Genomic DNA, 22,315 nt, shown 5'->3' on the forward strand with positions numbered 1-22,315 from the left:
ACCAAAGTAGCCGAGCTGGCCCGATTATTAAGGGCGAACTCAGCCAAAGGCAAAAAGGACACCCAATCATCCTGATCAGCAGAAACAAAACATCTCAGATATGTTTCCAAGGTCTGATTGGTTCGTTCAGTCTGGCCATTTGTCTGAGGATGGAAAGCCGAGGAAAAAGACAAATCAATGCCCATCCTAGCACAAAAGGCTCGCCAAAACCTCGAAACAAACTGGGAACCTCTGTCAGAAACGATGTTCTCCGGAATGCCATGTAAACGAACCACATGCTGGAAAAACAATGGCACCAAATCAGAGGAGGAAGGCAATTTAGACAAGGGCACCAAATGGACGATCTTAGAGAAGCGATCACAAACCACCCAAATGACCGACATTCTTTGAGAGACGGGGAGATCCGAAATAAAATCCATAGAGATATGTGTCCAAGGCCTCTTCGGGACCGACAAGGGCAAAAGCAACCCACTGGCACGAGAACAGCAGGGCTTAGCCCGAGCACAAATCCCACAGGACTGCACAAAAGAACGCACATCCCGCGACAGAGACGGCCACCAAAAGGATCTAGCCACCAAATCTCTCGTACCAAAGATTCCAGGATGACCAGCCAACACCGAACAATGAACCTCAGAGATAACTTTATTCGTCCACCTATCAGGGACAAACAGTTTCTCCGCTGGGCAACGGTCAGGTCTATTAGACTGAAATTTTTGCAGCACCCGCCGCAAATCAGGGGAGATGGCAGACAAAATTACCCCCTCTTTGAGAATACCCACCGGCTCAGGCAAACCCGGAGAATCGGGCACAAAACTCCTAGACAGGGCATCCGCCTTCACATTTTTAGAGCCCGGAAGGTACGAAACCACAAAGTCAAAACGGGAGAAAAACAGCGACCAACGAGCCTGTCTAGGATTCAACCGTTTGGCAGACTCGAGATAAGTCAAGTTCTTGTGATCAGTCAAGACCACCACGCGATGCTTAGCTCCTTCAAGCCAATGACGCCACTCCTCGAATGCCCACTTCATGGCTAGCAACTCACGATTGCCAACATCATAATTTCGCTCAGCAGGCGAAAATTTCCTGGAAAAGAAGGCGCATGGTTTCATCACCGAGCAATCAGAACTTCTCTGCGACAAAACAGCCCCTGCTCCAATTTCAGAAGCATCAACCTCGACCTGGAACGGAAGCGAAACATCTGGTTGGCACAACACAGGGGCAGAAGAAAAACGACGCTTCAACTCCTGAAAAGCTTCCACAGCAGCAGAAGACCAATTGACCACATCAGCACCCTTCTTGGTTAAATCAGTCAACGGTTTAGCAATGCTAGAAAAATTATTGATGAAGCGACGATAAAAATTAGCAAAGCCCAGGAACTTCTGCAGACTCTTCAGAGATGTTGGCTGAGTCCAATCATAAATGGCCTGAACTTTAACAGGGTCCATCTCGATAGTAGAAGGAGAAAAAATGAACCCCAAAAATGAAACCTTCTGAACACCAAAGAGACACTTTGACCCCTTCACAAACAAAGAATTAGCACGCAGAACCTGGAACACCATTCTGACCTGCTTCACATGAGACTCCCAATCATCCGAGAAGACCAAAATATCATCCAAGTATACAATCAGGAATTTATCCAGGTACTCTCGGAAGATGTCATGCATAAAGGACTGAAACACTGATGGAGCATTAGAAAGCCCGAATGGCATAACCAGGTACTCAAAATGGCCTTCGGGCGTATTAAATGCTGTTTTCCATTCATCGCCCCGTTTAATACGCACAAGATTATATGCACCACGAAGATCTTTCTTGGTGAACCAACTAGCCCCCTTAATCCGAGCAAACAAATCCGACAGCAGCGGCAAGGGGTACTGAAATTTGACCGTAATTTTTTTTAGAAGGCGGTAATCAAGACAAGGTCTCAGCGAACCATCCTTCTTGGCCACAAACAAGAACCCCGCTCCCAATGGCGACGATGACGGGCGAATATGACCCTTCTCCAAAGACTCCTTCACGTAACTCCGCATAGCGGCGTGCTCAGGTACAGATAAATTAAACAGTCGACCTTTAGGAAACTTACTACCAGGAATCAAATCGATAGCACAATCACAATCCCTATGCGGAGGTAGGGCATTGGACTTGGGCTCATCGAATACATCCCGGTAATCAGACGAGAACTCTGGGACCTCAGAAGGGGTGGATGATGAGATAGACAGAAATGGAACATCACCATGTACCCCCTGACAACCCCAGCTGGACACAGACATTGATTTCCAATCTAATACTGGGTTATGGACTTGTAGCCATGGCAACCCCAACACGACCACATCATGCAGATTATGCAACACCAGAAAGCGAATATCCTCCTGGTGCGCAGGAGTCATGCACATGGTCAGCTGGGTCCAATACTGAGGCTTATTCTTGGCCAAAGGCGTAGCATCAATTCCTCTCAATGGAATAAGACACTGCAAGGGCTCCAAGACAAACCCACAGCGCCTGGCAAACTCCAAGTCCATCAAATTCAGGGCAGCGCCTGAATCCACAAATGCCATGACAGAATAGGAAGACAAAGAGCAGATCAAAGTAACGGACAAAAGAAATTTCGACTGTACCGTACCAATGGTGGCAGACCTAGCGAACCGCTTAGTGCGCTTCGGACAATCGGAGATAGCATGAGTGGAATCACCACAGTAGAAACACAGCCCATTCTTACGTCTGTGTTCTAGCCGTTCAGTTCTGGTCAAAGTCCTATCGCACTGCATAGGCTCAGGTTTATGCTCAGATAATACCGCCAAATGGTGCACAGATTTACGCTCACGCAAGCGTCGACCGATCTGAATGGCCAAAGACATAGACTCATTCAGACCAGCAGGCATAGGTAATCCCACCATGACATCCTTAAGGGCTTCAGAGAGACCCTTTCTGAAAATAGCTGCCAGCGCATATTCATTCCATTGAGTGAGCACAGACCACTTTCTAAACTTCTGACAATAAATCTCTATCTCATCCTGACCCTGACACAGAGCCAGCAAATTTTTCTCTGCCTGATCCACTGAATTAGGTTCATCGTACAGCAATCCGAGCGCCAGGAAAAACGCATCAATATTACATAATGCAGGATCTCCTGGCGCAAGGGGAAATACCCAGTCTTGAGGATCGCCACGTAATAAAGAAATAATGATCTTAACTTGTTGAACTGGGTCACCAGAGGAGCGGGGTTTCAAAGCCAGAAATAGTTTACAATTATTTTTAAAATTCAAAAACTTAGTTCTATCTCCAGAAAATAACTCAGGAATAGGAATTTCAGGTTCTAACATAGGATTCTGAACCACTAAATCTTGAATATTCTGTACATTTATAGCGAGATTATCCATCAAAGAGAACAGACCCTGAATGTCCATGTCCACACCTGTGTTCTGAACCACCCTGATGTAAAGGGGAAAAGAAAGATAGAACACAGTGCAAAGAAAAAAAAATGGTCTCAGAACTTCTCTTTTCCCTCTATTGAGAAGCATTAGTACTTTGGGCCTCCAGTACTGTTATGAACAGGTAATTCAGAACCACAATGGACCTTGAAGTTCAGAGCACACAAAGTGACCTGACAATTACCAAAAACATAGGACGAGCTCTGAGACGTGGGAACTCTGCTGACCGCAATCCCTAATCCTATCACACCACACTAGAGGTAGCCGTGGATTGCGCCTAACGCTCCCTATGCAACTCGGCACAGCCTGAGAAACTAACTAGCCCTAAAGATAGAAAAATAAGCCTACCTTGCCTCAGAGAAATTCCCCAAAGGAAAAGGCAGCCCCCCACATATAATGACTGTGAGTAAAGATGAAAATACAAACACAGAGATGAAATAGATTTAGCAAAGTGAGGCCCGACTTACTGAATAGACCGAGGATAGGAAAGATAGCTTTGCGGTCAACACAAAAACCTACAAACAACCACGCAGAGGGGCAAAAAGACCCTCCGCACCGACTAACGGTACGGAGGTGCTCCCTCTGTGTCTCAGAGCTTCCAGCAAGCAAGAAAAACCAATATAGCAAGCTGGACAGAAAATATAGCAAACAAAAATAACACAAGCAGAACTTAGCTTATGCAGGATAGAGAGGCCACAGGAACGATCCAGGAGGAAGCAAGACCAATACTAGAACATTGACTGGAGGCCAGGATCAAAGCACCAGGTGGAGTTAAATAGAGCAGCACCTAACGACTTAACCTCATCACCTGAGGAAGGAAACTCAGAAGCCGCAGTACCACTCTCATCCACCAAAGGAAGCTCATAGACAGAACCAGCCGAAGTACCACTCACGACCACAGGAGGGAGCTTGGCCACAGAATTCACAACAGGTCTCCTCCTGTGCGCGTGCGCGTCCTCCGTCATGGGGCTGTGCGTTGTTCACCGGCGTCTCCATCGGGTCCTGCGCTCATATGACCGTCCAGATGGGCGTTCCTGTGGGTGTGGCTATCTGATGATGCCGGGGATGACGCGGGCCTCTTGGCGGCGGTCGGCACATGCGCCGCAACAAGGTGGCGGCTATATTACGTGGTGTATTTTAATCGTTTGTGATTGGACGGCAGTACTATTTAATCTAGCATGTGATCTGATGATGCCACTCCCCCGGAAGAAGGCACACGTGGCCGAAACGCGCGTAGGGGTTCTGGCACCATTAGACCTGAGGTAATGTAGCGAGTGACATACTATTAATGTTTTATTATGCCACATTTGTGAAGACAAACTATGGGACATAGTGTTATCATGCCACTTGGCGAAATAGATGGTTGATCCATGGGAGGTCTATATGATGTGGCAGTAATGTTATTTGTAACAAGCGTGCCTCTGGCCTATGGTGCCTTTTCATTGGTACCTATCACCATCATTGTTGTCTTTTGCTGTTTTTAAATCTTAATAAAATTTGGAATTATTTGTACTTTGAGGTTCGACTCGTGCAATTTATTATAGGTTATATATATTTGTTTGTACGGGACCGTTATGGTGTAATCATCTCCTGACGGACACAGGGATTAATTTTATTTACCTTGTGTTTTGTTTGTCCAATCGGTAATTATGCACCCCCATAGGCAGACTCTATGGTACAATGCACCCCCTAATATAATGCACCCCCATAGGCAGCCTCTATAGTATAATGCAGCCCATAATATAAGGCACCCCCCTAGCCAGCCTCTATAGTATAATGCAGCCCTTAATATAATGCATACCATAGGCATCCTATGTAGAATAATGCAGCCCCTAATATTGTGCTTCCCATTGACAGCCTCTGTTGTGTAATGTAGCCCCTAATATAATGCACCCCTATAGGCAGCCTCTATAGTATAATGCACCCCCATTGGCAGCCTCTATAGCATAATGAACCCCCATAAGCAGCCTCTATAGCATAATGCACCCCCATAGGCAGCATCTATAGCATAATTCACCTCTATAGGCAGCCTTTATAGCAACTCCATAAAAAAAAATACTTGCCTCTCTTCCTCCTGGCTCCTTCACTGCTCTGAGCACCCACACATCTCCAGACGCACACGCTGAGTAGTGGTGAAGTCATCATGCCCGCTGTCAGTGACTGCGAAAGTGATGTCAGATGCTGAGGGATCATGGGAGAGGGAGCGTAACGCTCCTTCTCTCATCAATGCGGTCAGTTGTATCGGCATCTAGCCGATACAGTTGATATTTATTGCTTGTATTTGTATTATGATAGTAGTTTAATTTCTGTATATTACAATGATGTTTTGGGTTAATATTGCACTTTTTGTATTATGTATTATGATTATTCATGCTTACATTTTGGAGTTATTAAGGATTGCACATTTTTAATATATGTATATGGTATGATGTTAGTGGGATATATCTTTGTCTGGTTTCCGTATTTAATGCTTAATGTTTGGGTTACATTTAGAATATAATATTACCTACAGTATTCATGGTGGCTTCGCCCCGTGTATGGTCTCCTCCTGTGTGCGTGTGCGTCCTCCGTCATTGGGCTGTGCATTGTTCACCGGTGTCTCCATCGGGTCCTGCGCTCATGTGACCATCCAGATGAGCGTTCCTGTGGGTGTGGCTATCTGATGATGCCGGGGATGACTCGGGCCTCTTGGCGGTGGTCGGCGCATGCGCCGCAACAAGGTGACGGCTATATTACGTGGTGTATTTTAATCGTTTGTGATTGGACAGCAGTACTATTTAATCTAGCATGTGAGCTGATGATGCCACTCCCCCGGAAGAAGGCACACGCGGCCGAAACGCGCGTAGGGGTTCTGGCACCATTAGACCTGAGGTAATGTAGCGCGTGACATACTATTAATGTTTTATTATGCCACATTTGTGAAGACAAACTATGGGACATAGTGTTATCATGCCACTTGGCGAAATAGATGGTTGATCCATGGGAGGTCTATATGATGTGGCAGTAATGTTATTTGTAACAAGCGTGCCTCTGGCCTATGGTGCCTTTTCATTGGTACCTATCACCATCATTGTTGTCTTTTGCTGTTTTTTAATCTTAATAACATTTGGAATTATTTGTACTTTGAGGTTCGACTCGTGCAATTTATTATAGGTTATATATATTTGTTTGTACGGGACCGTTATGGTGTAATCATCTCCTGACGGACACAGGGATTAATTTTATTTACCTTGTGTTTTGTTTGTCCAATCGGTAATTATGCACCCCAATAGGCAGACTCTATGGTACAATGCACCCCCTAATATAATGCACCCCCATAGGCAGCCTCTATAGTATAATGCAGCCCATAATATAAGGCACCCCCCTAGCCAGCCTCTATAGTATAATGCAGCCCTTAATATAATGCATACCATAGGCATCCTATGTAGAATAATGCAGCCCCTAATATAGTGCATCCTCATTGACAGCCTCTGTTGTGTAATGTAGCCCCTAATATAATGCACCCCTATAGGCAGCCTCTATAGTTTAATGCACCCCCATTGGCAGCCTCTATAGCATAATGCACCCCCATAGGCAGCATCTATAGCATAATTCACCTCTATAGGCAGCCTCTATAGCAACTCCATTAAAAAAATACTTGCCTCTCTTCCTCCTGGCTCCTTCACTGCTCTGAGCACCCACACATCTCCAGACACACACGCTGAGTAGTGGTGAAGTCATCATGCCCGCTGTCAGTGACTGCGAAAGTGATGTCAGATGCTGAGGGATCATGGGAGAGGGAGCGTAACGCTCCTTCTCTCATCAATGCGGTCATTTTTATCGGCATTTATCCGATACAGTTGAACTTGCGATGATGGGCAGGGGGCCCACTGCTTGCACCGAGCCTCCCACCACCTGCTCAGTGGCCTGATAGCAGCCGGGTGGCAAAGCAGGGAGATAGATTCTCCCTGCTGTGTCGCAGAATGTAACTGTATTGGCACACTGTGCATGCCGATACAGTTACAGTAGCATAGCTCTAGGGGCCCCCTCAGAGCGTGGGGCCCTGGGCGACCACCCCCTCTGCCACCTCGGTAGCTACACTACTGCTGCTGCCATCTGTTGAACGCAGGTGAATCCGCAGGTGTTCATTGAACCGTGCGGAATCACCGTGTCCAATACATTGTATGGGTGATATTTATCTTGCGGAGACTTGCGTCTCCACAATATAAATTGACATGCTGCGGTCTGGAAAGATGCGCCGCATGTCCGTCTCCACAGGTAAGCAGTGTGTGTCGGTGCAAGCATAGTGATCTGGAAATCCCATCCACTATGCTGTAACATCTGGACTCTGCGGATGTACGCAGCGTCCAACCTGCAGTGTTTGCTGACCATGGGAACATACACTAACAGTTCTTATGGAGATAGTGATGTTTCATTCTGGTCAAAAGTGCATCTCAGACAAAGCCACCACTGATTCCAGGCCATGGGTCTTTAATGGTACTTCCGAATGTAATTTTTAAAAATACAGGAAAAAAATGCTTCTTCAATTACTGCGGCTCCATGATAAAGTCTTTAGTTTTTTTCATCACCAATAAATTGAAAGCTTTCCATCTACTCTTCAGAAGGTTCCATCACTAGGTATGAAATTATTGATCAACCATATTACTCTAAATATCTTGTTCTTTCAGTCTTCGTACCAAGAATTCTTTATCTTCTATTTGCTAAGATGAGAAAACAAGATAGCTTTAATATGTTTAATTAACTATAGCTGGCAACCATTTTTATTTCTATCTTTCTTCATTTTAAATTTTGGCCTTAAAGGGGTTTTCTAGGTCTTGCTTGGTTATTAGAGTGGAAACAATCTTAACAAAAGAATGAAAGAAACTATGCTATACACAGGAATCTACTCTCTACTACTGCGCTGCAGCTCTATCAGACCAGAAGTAATAACATCCTGACCTCTTGTCTCCTGACCCTGCTATCAACCAGTCACTGGTGATCATGACATTATTAATTGTGGTCTAGTGGAGCAGCAGTACTGGAGAGGGGAGCGGATAGTTAAGGTGAGTACAGCTTCTTTTCTTCTTACATGGTTTCCTACAGTGAATAAAAAAAAAATCTGGAAGACCTCCTTAAAGGGAATTTGTCAATACGGTCAATCTTACAAAGCTATCTATATAGGCAGGTAGGTCATAAAAAGCTGAATACAATTATACCTTGCTATCCGCAATCTGATGTCTTATTCCACAGATAGCCATGTTTTTCTTATATGCAAATGAGGACTATGGGATTAACTCTGATGGGCATGAAAATCTGCATTCAGAGCTTATTTCAAATGAAAAGGAGCCTTTCCATAGAAACAGTTTAGGAGAGCTTAACCTACTGACAGATTCCTTTAAAAAGATGTCAATCTGAAAAAAATGACTTTAATTGCTTTTTATAGCCTTATGTTTTAATTTTTTTATTCATTTAAAAATTATATAAAAATATATAAAGTTTCATTGAGAATAAAATGGTTGAAAATTAAATAAAATGTAATTACATTACAATGTCAAATTCATGTGATACAGCATTAAAATGTGTAGTGCCATGTGGGCCATTGTGTTATATGATCAGAGCAGATCATAAATGTTTAATAAATTCATGTCCCTGTTGAGGAAAAAAAAGCGTTTATGGGGTCCATGACTGGCAGTATAAAATGCTTGCTCTGAAGATAAGCGCACCTGGTTTTTTTGCACATTTTAGGTTAGGCATACAGTGGGGCAAAAAAGTATTTAGTCAGTCAGCAATAGTGCAAGTTCCGCCACTTAAAAAGATGAGAGGCGTCTGTAATTTACATCATAGGTAGACCTCAACTATGGGAGACAAACTGAGAAAAAAAAATCCAGAAAATCACATTGTCTGTTTTTTTAACATTTTATTTGCATATTATGGTGGAAAATAAGTATTTGGTCAGAAACAAAATTTCATCTCAATGCTTTGTAATATATCCTTTGTTGGCAATGACAGAGGTCAAACGTTTTCTGTAAGTCTTCACAAGGTTGCCACACACTGTTGTTGGTATGTTGGCCCATTCCTCCATGCAGATCTCCTCTAGAGCAGTGATGTTTTTGGCTTTTCGCTTGGCAACACGGACTTTCAACTCCCTCCAAAGGTTTTCTATAGGGTTGAGATCTGGAGACTGGCTAGGCCAATCCAGGACCTTGAAATGCTTCTTACGAAGCCACTCCTTCGTTGCCCTGGCGGTGTGCTTTGGATCATTGTCATGTTGAAAGACCCAGCCACGTTTCATCTTCAATGCCCTTGCTGATGGAAGGAGGTTTGCACTCAAAATCTCACGATACATGGCCCCATTCATTCTTTCATGTACCCGGATCAGTCGTCCTGGCCCCTTTGCAGAGAAACAGCCCCAAAGCATGATGTTTCCACCACCATGCTTTACAGTAGGTATGGTGTTTGATGGATGCAACTCAGTATTCTTTTTCCTCCAAACACGACAAGTTGTGTTTCTACCAAACAGTTCCAGTTTGGTTTCATCAGACCATAGGACATTCTCCCAAAACTCCTCTGGATCATCCAAATGCTCTCTAGCAAACTTTAGACGGGCCCGGACATGTACTGGCTTAAGCAGTGGGACACGTCTGGCACTGCAGGATCTGAGTCCATGGTGGCGTAATGTGTTACTTATGGTAGGCCTTGTTACATTGGTCCCAGCTCTCTGCAGTTCATTCACTAGGTCCCCCCGCGTGGTTCTGGGATTTTTGCTCACCGTTCTTTCGATCATTCTGACCCCACGGGGTGGGATTTTGCGTGGAGCCCCAGATCGAGGGAGATTATCAGTGGTCTTGTATGTCTTCCATTTTCTAATTATTGCTCCCACTGTTGATTTCTTCACTCCAAGCTGGTTGGCTATTGCAGATTCAGTCTTCCCAGCCTGGTGCAGGGCTACAATTTTGTTTCTGGTGTCCTTTGACAGCTCTTTGGTCTTCACCATAGTGGAGTTTGGAGTCAGACTGTTTGAGGGTGTGCACAGGTGTCTTTTTATACTGATAACAAGTTTAAACAGGTGCCATTACTACAGGTAATGAGTGGAGGAAAGAGGAGACTCTTAAAGAAGAAGTTACAGGTCTGTGAGAGCCAGAAATCTTGATTGTTTGTTTCTGACCAAATACTTATTTTCCACCATAATATGCAAATAAAATGTTAAAAAAACAGACAATGTGATTTTCTGGATTTTTTTTTCTCAGTTTGTCTCCCATAGTTGAGGTCTACCTATGATGTAAATTACAGACGCCTCTCATCTTTTTAAGTGGTGGAACTTGCACTATTGCTGACTGACTAAATACTTTTTTGCCCCACTGTATGTTAAACTATTTGCCCCAAAAAGCATAATATTTTTTATATGCTTGAAACTTTGCACCTAAAAAATTGAAAGTGGGCGTGGCATAGGAATGGCTACATTTAAGGGCATGTGCAGTCCGTGTGCCATGCAGGAGACAGCGCTACTGTAAGCGCTGCCCCCCCACGTGGTGCTGAAGCCGCCATTCATATCTTCTTTCCAGCAGCGTTCGCTGGCTAGAAGATATGAAAAATCCTTTTTTTTCCTCCTCGTGTTTAAAATAAAGATCCCTGTCCCCACCCCCCTCCCACCCTCTGTGCTTCCCCCCCCCCCCCCGCTGTTAATAAAATACTCACCCGGCTCCCTCGTAGCGTCCTGTCCTCGCCGCATCTTCTCCTGTATGAGCAGTCACGTGGGGCCGCCGATTACAGTCAAGAATATGTGGCTCCACCTCCCATAGGGGTGGAGCCGCATATTCATTGCTGACGCACGTGTGCCACACTGATGTTCACAGAAATCACACGGACACACGGACACGGATAATTCCGGTACCGATTTTTCCGGTACCGGAATTATCTGGACGTGTGAAACTGGCCTTACACAGATAGATAGACAGATAGATTAGATAGATAGATGATAGATAGATAGATAGATAGATAGATAGATAGATAGATAGATAGATAGAAGGAATGAGATAGATAAATGTAAAAGATATATCTATGGATAGATGTAGATAGATATATGGATAGTTAGGTTACTTTCACACATCAGGTTTTTGCCGTCAGGCATAATCTTGCGAGTTTTGAAAAAAACGGATCAGTTTTTTTTTCACCGGATCTGTTTTTTTTCTCATAGAGTTGTATTAGCGCCGGATTGCGCCTGATGGCCACACGTTTCATCCGTTTTTTGCCGGATCCGTAAAAAAAAACTGTTTCCGGCGGACAGAGAAAACGTACAGAGGAAAGTATTTTCGGTCCGGCAAAAAAACGCACAGCGACGGATCCTGCGAAAAACAAGAAACTGAGATGTGAAATGATGAATCTGACCTCCAAATCTTTTTTTTTATGCAATTTTCCATTGAAATCATGCACATTTTCCGTTCTCTCTTTCGCTCTCTCTCTAAAAAAAAAAATGGATCCGTTGCATCAGTTTTTCACTATTTGCAACAGATCCGTTTTTTTCAAAAATTCGCCGGATCCTGCCTGACGGAAACAAACTGATGTGTGAAAGTAGCCTAACTATCCATATATCCATCTACATCTATCTATCAGGCAGGATCCGGCGAATTTTTGAAAAAACGGATCCGTTGCAAATAGTGAAAAACTGATGCAACTGATCCATTTTTGTTTTTTTTTTAGAGAGAGAACGGAAAATGTGCATGATTTCAATGGAAAAATTGCATGATAAAACGGATTCGGAGGCCGTATTCATCATTTCACCTCTCAGTTTCATACGTTTTTCAGCGGATCCGTCACTGGGCGTTTTTTCACCGGACAGAAAAAACGTTTTTCTGTACGTTTTTCTCCGTCCCCCGGAAACAGCTTTTCTGACGGATCCGGCAAAAAACAGATGAAACCTGAGGCCATAAGGTGCAATCCGGCGCTACTACAACTCTATGAAAAAAAACGGATCCGGCAGAAAAAATGGATCCGTTTTTTTCAAAATTCGCCGGATTTTGCCTGACGGCAAAAACCTTATGAGTGAAAGTAGCCAGATAGATATATGGATAGATATATCTATGTATTTATAGATATATCTATCTATCTATAAATATATCTATAGATAGATATATCCTTAGATATATAATAGCAAGGCCAATGTTTCTTAATGAACGTTTAATTAAAAAAAAAAAAAAACGGAAAAAAATGGCGTGGGCTCCCGTGCAATTTTCTGCGCCAGAGGGGGAAAGCCGACGGCCGGGCACCAATATTTTAGCCTGGGAAGGGGTTAATACCCATGGCCCACTCCCAGGCTATGAATATCAGCCCGCAGCTGTCTGTGTAGCCTTTACTGGCTATTTAAATAGGGGACCCCAAAAATAAAATAATGTGGGGTCCCCTTATATTTTATAGCCAGAAAGGCTACGCAGACAGCTGCAGGCTGATATCCATAGCCTAGAGAGGGGCCATGGATATTGGCCCCCCGGCTACAAATACCAGTCCGCAGCTGCCCCAGAAATGGTGCATCTGTAACTTCGGCACTTAGCCTCTCTCTTCCCACTCCCGAGTAGCGGTGGGATATGGGGTAATAAGGGTTAATGTCACCTTGCTAATGTAAGGTGACAGTAAGCCTGGTTAATAATGGAGAGGCGTCAATAAGACACCTATCCATTATTAATCCTAGAGTAGTGAAAGAGTTAAAAAAAAAATAAAGACACAGCCAGAAAAAAGTATTTTAATATTCTTAATTTAACCATACTTACCATACTCGATCGCCTGCAAAAAATTAAAAATAATAAACTGTATACTCCCTGTCCGACGCAGTCCAATTAATAACGAGTGTCCCATGACGATCTCCCCTATAGAACAGTGACATCAGGTGATGTCACTGCTCTATAGACCTTCAGTGACACACTGACAGGAGACAATGGCTCCTGCAGTGCATCACTGAGGTTACCTGAGTTCACTCTCTCGCTTTATGGCAATGCTGCGTGGGAACTTTCTCACACAGCAGTGCCACAAGTGTGACTAGGACTATTTTTTACAGTGGCAGAGAAATACAGTGCAGAAAGATACCTATTGTCATTGTATTCCTGGAGCCCCTGGAGAGCGGTCGCATCAGCTGATGCTGCTGCTCTCCACGGGAGATCGTCGTGGGACACTCGTTTTAATTGTATTTCTGCGGATCCAGGAGTATAGTGTTTGTTTATTATTTTATATTTTTTACAGGTGACACTGGCTTCAGGGATCAAGGTGACAAGGTGATGGTGAGTATGTACTCTATGTTATATGTACTGTATGTTATATGTTTGTATTGTATGTAATGTATGTAATGTATGAATGTACTGTATGTATGTATTGTATGTTATACGTTTTATGTTGTATGTACTGTTATAGGTTGTATGTTATATGTTGTATGTACTGTTATATGTTATATGTTGTATGTACTGTTATATGTTGTATGTTCTGTTATATGTTGTATGTTATATGTACTGTTATATGTTGTATGTTATATGTTTTATGTACTGTTATATGTTGTATGTTATATGTTGTATGTACTGTTATATGTTGTATGTTATATGTTGTATGTACTGTTATATGTTGTATTTTATATGTTGTATGTACTGTTATATGTTGTATGTACTGTTATATGTTGTATGTTATATGTTGTATGTACTGTTATATGTTGTATGTTAAATGTTTGTGTTTTTTTTTTGTTTTCTTTTTTACATTCAACACATTAGCCGGATGATGGGACTACTACTGTCCCATCATTGGCTAATTTGTCAATCACTGTCACTGTAGCAGGCATAGCTCGATGGGGCTTGTAGTCCCATCAGACGATGCCTGCACACACACACACACACACACACACAAAGACCCCTACACAGCCCCGCACAGGCCGCACAGACCCCCGAGAGACCCGCACAGACCCCCAAGAGCCCCGCACAGACCCCCGAGAGCCCACACAGACCTCTGACAGCCTGCACAGACCCCCAAAAGGCCCGCACAGACCCCCGAGAGGCCCGCACAGACCCCCGGCAGCCCGCACAGACCCCCGGCAGCCCTGCACAGACCCCGCCCGCACACACAGACACGCACAGTCACCACCCACAATCCACCCACACACTTCCCCCGTCCCGATCTGCAGCGTTTCACCCGCAGCTAAACTGCAGATCTTTTTTACATCTACGGTTTTGCTGCGGATATGCCCGACTCAATACAAGTCAATGAGTGCAGAAACACTGCAGACCCAGACAAAGAATTGACATGCTGCTGAAAAAACAACGCTGCGTTTCAGTGCGTTTTCTCCGCAGCATGTGCACAGCGGATTTGGTTTTCCATAGGTTTACATGGTATTGTAAACCGCATGGGAAACTGCTGCGAATCCACAGCGTCAAAAATGCTGCGGATCCGTGGTAAAAACTGCAACATGTGAACATGGCCTAAGACATATTTATGACTAGTTTTCAACAAAATGTGGAAAAAACTGGCAATATTATCAGAAAGGCGCCTGATTGGCTCCAAATATATTCTGCAGAAGGACAAGACCCAAACATACAGCCTATGTCATTAAGAACTACCTTCAGTGTAAAGAAGTACAAGGAGTCCTGGAAATGTTGACAAGGACCCTGCAAGGCCCTGGTCTCAACAATAATGAGTCTGTCTGGGATTACATGAGGTGACAGAAGGATTTACACAAGCCTACATCCACAGAAGATCTGTGGTTAGTTCTCTAAGATGTTTGGAACAACCTCCCTGCTGAAGTCCTCCAAAAACTGTGTGCAAGTGCCTAGAAGAACTGATGCTTTGATGCTGTTTTGAAGAGAAAGGATTGTCACACCAAATATTTCTCTGACTTAGATTTGTCTTTATAGTAATATCCTATAGTTTATTATCTTACGTTTCTATTCTGAACGATGATCACTTTTTTGTCCACAGTTTTTGCCTCTTTATGAATCTGGAGTGTCTGATGAGTGGTGTGTGCCTCTGTGCAAAACGCCAGAAATCTGACCACAATTAAAGACTGGAGTGTGATTTCTGGCGTAGGGAATGCCACAGCTTGCCATCGCCACACTCCCATCCTGGACAGCTCCACCCATTTTGGTGGAACTAGGAGAAACTGGTGTGAAGATGCCAAAAGTCACCAACTTCAAGTGCAACTTTGAGTTGCGCCTAAGTTTTGTGACTTTTCAAAGCTTTTACTCCAGAATTATGTTGTGAAGGTTTTGATGAATCAAGCCCTATAAGGCTAAGTTTTAGACTGTGTAATCTTAAGACACCTTGCACAAATATACCCCAATGTCTTTTTCTATTGTCTCGAAATAAATTGAGAATTCTGCAACTTCCATCTACAGATGAAAAGACATCACATACTGTATAACTAGATCATTTTTAATCTAATGTTTCTTACATTAAAAAGGTGGTCCTTGAGCAGCTCCACATCCAGTTCGTTCTGGCGGACACGGGAGACATAACAAGTCAGAACAATACTATAAAGAAGAGCACAAAAATTGGTCAAATTTTAGAATTTGTATAAGACTTGTATAAAGATTAAGTGTCCAATTCATTAACGTGTTTATGGCAGATCAAAAACAACGTGATAGTTATAATTTGGCATAAATTTGGAGCTGACCCATCAGGTATGCCAATATGAGCAAAGCATGGGCAGAATGGAGGCTATGCATGCATGTCAAATTTATGAAAAGTTACACCACTTTTGGCATAACAATTGTGGCAAAACTTACTCCAGAAATGTACTCCAGTTCTCGACATTTCTGCTGGATGGCACTTATAAGATGCAACTAATTCATTAAGTGGCAATTGCCCCTTAGTGAAGTGAATTAGGTGCATCTTACACCAGCAACCCCGTTCATTAAGTCAGGCATGCACAACATCGATCTTAATGAATCAGGATCTAAGTAGCACAACACTTTTTAAAGGAAATTTGTCACCAGGTTTTTGCTACCCCAATTTGAGAGCAGCATGATGTAGGGGCAGGAACCCTGATTCCAGCAATGTGTCACTTACTGGGCTGCTTGTTGTAATTTTAAGTAAAATCATTATTTTGTCTACTATAGATCTACTAGTTATCTGAATGCTGAGCTCTGTATTACCCCACCCTCACCACTTTAAGCCCATGTGCAGAATGTGCAAAAAGCTGCCAATCAGTGGTGGGTGAGGATTTATACAGAGTTCATGAATATGCCTGACTACCTTCTTGCTGGTTTACTAGTCCTGTAATGATAATCTCCTGCTGAAAAACAGTGCCTTTTTTAAAACTACAGCAAGTAGCCTAGTAAGTACCATATTTTTCGGATTATAAGATGCACATTTTCCTCCAAACATTAGGGGGGGAAATGGGGGTGCGTCTTATAATGCGGATATACCTTATCGGCGTGCAGATGCGGGTGTCCCGGTGGCAGTGCTGTGCTGTGTCCCGGTGATGGTGCTGCGCAGTGTTCCGGTGGCGGTGCTGCGCTGTGTCCACGGTGGCGGCGCGGTGCTGCGCTGGGTCCACGGTGACGTGGGGGGCTCAGCCAACATTTTGCGAAAGGCCAGAGCCCCCCCCCCCCGCCAAGTTCCTGCATGGTTTCCTGACTCCTGTGCGGCGGTGGACTCCGGAAAAATGGCCATCGGGAGGCGGCGCATGGGCAGATCGAGATCTCAGCGCCGAGATCTTGGGAGATAGATCTCGACACTGAGATCTCATCTCCCAAGATCTCGGTCAGTAACCGTATTAGTGGGATCATAAAAAAGACATTGGGCCCTCTTGCAACGTGGTTTACCCCAGGTTTTAAATCATTTCCTATGATGTCCTATAGGAGGGGAAGGAACTTGGGTGACAAATTGGTTAGATCAGATTTTGTAACATCCAAGGTGTCATGTCAGCAGACTCTAAGCGCGCCAAGATTTGGGAATTTCCCATGTCTTGGTTGCACTTGCTGCAATAATATGTTGAAAGGAGAATTTTTTTGTCATCCCCATACTGGAAAGAAGATTTACTTAAAGGAGAGGTACACCTGTACATCGAGTTATGTCATCTATACGATTACCTGTCCCTGTGGCCTTACATATATTGGGGAAACCACTATGGAAGTGAGGGCCCGCTTCAGTAAGCATAAAAGCACCATCAGGACGGGACTTACTGAGTTGCCGATCCCCAAACATTTTCTGGAGAGCAAACATTTGGTAAATCAACTAAGATTTAGATTCATAGATAGTGTTCTGACCTTAAGAAGGGGAGGGGATAGACTACGGATGCTTAAAACTAAGGAAATGAGATGGATCTATACCCTGGGCTCATTACAACCTAAGGGTTTGAATATAGATTTTAATATACATATGTGTACCCCTTAAATAAGTTGATCCCTTTTTTAAGGTTGCTGTCGTCTTTGTTTTTATGTTGCTTTTAAGACACGGGGGTAGTTAAATGTGTTTTAATATATGTTTTTTGTTTTATTAGATGGACAATGAATGTGACAGTCGGTGGACGGAGGTTTAGGACGATTCAAGATCTGGATCACGTGCTTGATTGGCACATGGAATATATTATATATCAAGCATTGAGATGCTATATTTTCTGCCTCCTGTCTACATTCCGACTGTCCCATTATGTTTGTCAATTTTGTTTTTTCAACTTTTGCCTCACTGTTGATTTGCATGACTATGTTGCTCTAAAGTTATGTTTCCTTTCTTAAGTTCTGTCACTTTCTGTGGATCGCTCCCATGTTATGTATTATTATTTATTTGTGCCTTCTGAGTAATTAATTTGAATAGGATCGGGGGTGACCACTGCTGTATGGAGTAGGCGTTTTCGTGCTTAGGTGTGTGTCCATCACAATTTGAGATGGAGCACGGCTTTGACGCGATGCGCCTGCGCATATGAGCTTTGGTCTCTGCTGCGATCTGCAACTTAGAGTTACTGCCAGGTATGTACGTATTGTGCGGCTGCACTTAAGAAGTAGGTGTAGGTGTACCGGATTGGTCACCAGGGAAGCACCTTGTTGTGTACTGGCATCCCCCGGGTTACCGGTCTGAGCGGCGGTCACATGGGACCAATATTGGGTGACGTGGTTGCGCATCACATCTGGGCGTGGCTCCATTCCGATCATGTAATGGGGCGCGGCTGTGACGTGGTGCGCCTGCGTTCGCACACCATGGTCTGTATGTGGATCTGCAGCTCAGCGGTGATGCCGGTTAGAGGACGATGAGCGATGACGTAAGCACACTATTGATAAGTTAATATACTGGATTGGCTAATAATGATGCGCCATATTGCATGAAGGTGGTAGATAGGCTGTGTGTTCTTTTGGCTCCGGTAGCCTTCATTGGTTCCAACTAAACAGGAAGTCCACAACAGAGAGCGATCCATTGGTGGAAGATTTCCATGGGAACGACGATGCATCCAGTAAATTTGTGGATTGTGGGATAAAACAACGTACTGATTTAGATTTGTATATTGATTATTATATCGATTTATGTGGTGATGGTATGTTTATATAATATTTGTTGATACACATGTGTCTGAAGTCTGTTACATTTTATATTTATGTATGGTATTTTAATATGGGCTGTGACTTGATAGTGATTGGTTCCCTGCGTGGTATCCTGTTATGACCTGGTGGTTAAGAGGCCACACTGAAATGACCTGGTGGCTAAAATGCAACATGGAACGAGCTCTGAGAAGGTGGTATCTCTACTGACCGCAGTCCCTAATCCTAACAACACAACTAGAAATAGCCGTGGGATGTTCCTGACACTCCCTAGACAACTCGTCACAGCCTCAGATATAACTACCCCTAAAGAAGGAAATAGAAAGCTATCTTGCCTCAGAGAAACCCCCAAAAGGAAAGATAGCCCCCCACAAATATTGACTGTGAATGGACAGGGAAATGACGAACACAGAAATGAAATTAGATTTCAGCAAAGGGAGGCCAAAACTAAACTAGATAGACAGAGAGCAAAGGATACTGTGCGGTCAGTATTAAAAACTACAAAATCCACGCAGAGTTTACAAAAATGAACTCCACACCGACTCACGGTGTGGAGGGGCAAATCTGCTTTCCCAGAGCTTCCAGCTAGCCTGAATAAGACATAGTGACAAGCTGGACAAAAGAGACAAAATGCAAAGTAATAGAGTCCAAACAAATGGACAAACAAAACTAGCAAAACTTATCTTTTGCAGACAAGGACTGGCCATATGAGAAATCCAAGGGAAGAATCAAATCCAACCAAGAACATTAACAGCAGGCATGGACTAAAGCCCAGAGCAGATTTAAATAACAAACCCAGGCAAGGCGATTAGTGAAGACAGCTGCTACAGCTACCTAACGGAGCAGCAGTTCCACTTGAAACCACTAGAGGGAGCCCAAGGGCAGAACTCGCAAAAATACCATTAGCAACCACAGGAGGGAGCTCCAGAACGGAACTCACAACAGTACCCCCCCTCCCCTTGAGGAGGGGTCACCGAACCCTCACCAAAGCTCCCAGGCCGATCAGGACGAGCCAAGTGGAAAGCATGAACCAAATCGGGAGCATGAACATCGGAGGCAACAACCCAAGAATTATCCTCCTGGCCATAACCCTTCCACTTGACCAGATACTGAAGCTTCCGCCTCGAAAAGCGAGAATCCAATAATCTTCTCTACCACATATTCCAATTCCCCCTCAACCAACAGCGGAGCAGGAGGATCAACGGAGGGAACCATAGGTACCACATATCTCCGCAACAAGGATCTATGGAACACATTATGAATGGAAAAGGAAGCTGGAAGGGCCAAACGAAAAGACACTGGATTGATAATTTCAGAAATCTTATAAGGCCCAATAAAGCGAGGCTTGAACTTAGGGGAAGAAACCTTCATAGGAACATGACGAGAAGACAACCAGACCAAATCCCCAACACGAAGCCGGGGACCAACACACCGACGACGGTTAGCAAAACGCTGAGCCTTCTCCTGAGACAACGTCAAATTGTCCACCACATGAGTCCAAATTTGCTGCAACCTGTCCACCACGGAATCCACACCAGGACAGTCAGAAGGCTAAAGCTGCCCTGAAGAAAAACGAGGATGAAAACCAAAGTTACAAAAAAAAGCGAAACCAAGGTAGCCGAACTAGCCCGATTATTAAGGGCAAACTCGGCCAACGGCAAAAAGGTCACCCAATCATCCTGATCAGCAGACACGAAGCATCTCAAATAGGTTTCCAAGGTCTGATTGGTTCGCTCCGTTTGGCCATTTGTCTGAGGATGGAATGCAGAAGAAAAAGACAAATCAATGCCCATTCTAGCACAAAAGGACAGCCAAAACCTAGAAACGAACTGGGAACCTCTGTCAAACACAATATTCTCCGGAATACCATGCAAACCAACGACATGCTGAAAAAATAATGGAACCAAATCAGAAGAGGAAGGCAACTTAGGCAACGGCACCAAATGGACCATCTTAGAAAACCGGTCACAAACCACCCAGATGACAGACATCTTCTGAGAAACAGGAAGATCAGAAATAAAATCCATGGAAATATGCGTCCAGGGCCTCTCAGGAATAGGCAAAGGCAAAAGCATCCCGCTGGCACGGGAACAGCAAGGCTTAGCCCGAGCACAGGTCCCACAGAACTGCACAAACGAACGCACATCCCGCAACAAGGAAGGCCACCAAAAGGACCTAGCCACCAAATCTCTGGTACCGAAAATCCCAGGGTAACCAGCCAACACCGAACAATGAACCTCAGAAATTACCCTACTAGTCCATCTATCAGGAACAAACAATTTCCCCACAGGACAGCGGTCAGGTTTATCAGCCTGAAACTCCTGAAGTACCCGCCGTAAATCAGGGGAGATGGCAGAAAGAATCACCCCCTCCTTGAGGATCCCAGCCGGCTCAAGAACTCCCGGAGAATCAGACAAAAAACTCCTAGAAAGGGCATCAGCCTTCACATTCTTAGATCCAGGAATATATGAGACCACAAAATCAAAACGTGAGAAAAACAAAGACCACCGAGCCTGTCTAGGATTCAACCGCTTAGCAGACTCGAGGTAAATCAGATTATTGTGATCAGTCAAGACCACCACGCGATGCTTGGCTCCCTCAAGCCAATGTCGCCACTCCTCAAATGCCCACTTCATAGCCAACAACTCCCGATTGCCGACATCATAATTACGCTCAGAAGACGAAAATTTTCTGGAGAAGAAGGCACAAGGTTTCATCAAAGAGCCATCAGAATTTCTCTGAGACAAAACGGCCCCTGCCCCAATCTCAGAAGCATCAACCTCAACCTGAAAAGGGAGAGAAACATCTGGCTGACGCAACACAGGGGCAGAAGTAAAACGACGTTTAAGCTCCTGAAAGGCCTCAACAGCCGCAGAGGACCAATTCACCACATCAGCGCCCTTCCTCGTCAAATCGGTCAGAGGCTTCACCACACTAGAAAAATTAGCAATAAAGCGACGATAAAAATTGGCAAAGCCCAAAAATTTCTGAAGGCTCTTTACAGATGTAGGTTGAGTCCAATCATGAATGGCCTGGACTTTAACAGGGTCCATTTCAATAGCCGAGGGAGAAAAAATGAAACCCACAAAAGAAACCCTCTGAACTCCAAAGAGGCACTTAGACCCTTTCACAAACAACGCATTAGTACGAAGGACCTGGAACACCATCCTAACCTGCTTCACATGAGACTCCCAATCATCGGAGAAAACCAAAATATCATCCAAATACACAATCATAAATTTATCCAGATAATTCCGGAAGATATCATGCATAAAGGACTGAAATACTGATGGAGCATTAGAGAGCCCAAATGGCATTACAAGATATTCAAAATGGCCTTCAGGCGTATTAAATGCTGTTTTCCATTCATCACCTTGTTTAATACGCACAAGATTATACGCCCCTCGGAGGTCGATT

The 22,315-nt window shown here is 44.1% G+C and overlaps 1 protein-coding gene across 3 annotated transcripts in view; it reads right to left on the bottom strand.

Annotated features, from left to right (window-relative positions):
- Nucleotides 1-7,878: 7,878 nt before the first annotated feature.
- The window catches only part of LOC138665226 (transmembrane channel-like protein 8), a 179,796-nt gene continuing 165,359 nt past the window's right edge, over nucleotides 7,879-22,315 (bottom strand). For all 3 annotated transcript variants that reach the window (XM_069752515.1, XM_069752517.1, XM_069752516.1), the window contains 2 exons: nucleotides 15,817-15,895; nucleotides 7,879-8,125 (listed from right to left, as the gene is read on the bottom strand). In XM_069752515.1, the coding sequence (XP_069608616.1) occupies nucleotides 8,072-8,125; nucleotides 15,817-15,895 (133 nt within the window). In that variant the 3' untranslated portion in view covers nucleotides 7,879-8,071. The remainder of the gene's footprint in view (nucleotides 8,126-15,816; nucleotides 15,896-22,315) is intronic.

The sequence above is a fragment of the Ranitomeya imitator genome, chromosome 2 (assembly GCF_032444005.1).
Source record: "Ranitomeya imitator isolate aRanImi1 chromosome 2, aRanImi1.pri, whole genome shotgun sequence".
Classification (NCBI taxonomy): Eukaryota; Metazoa; Chordata; class Amphibia; order Anura; family Dendrobatidae; genus Ranitomeya; species Ranitomeya imitator.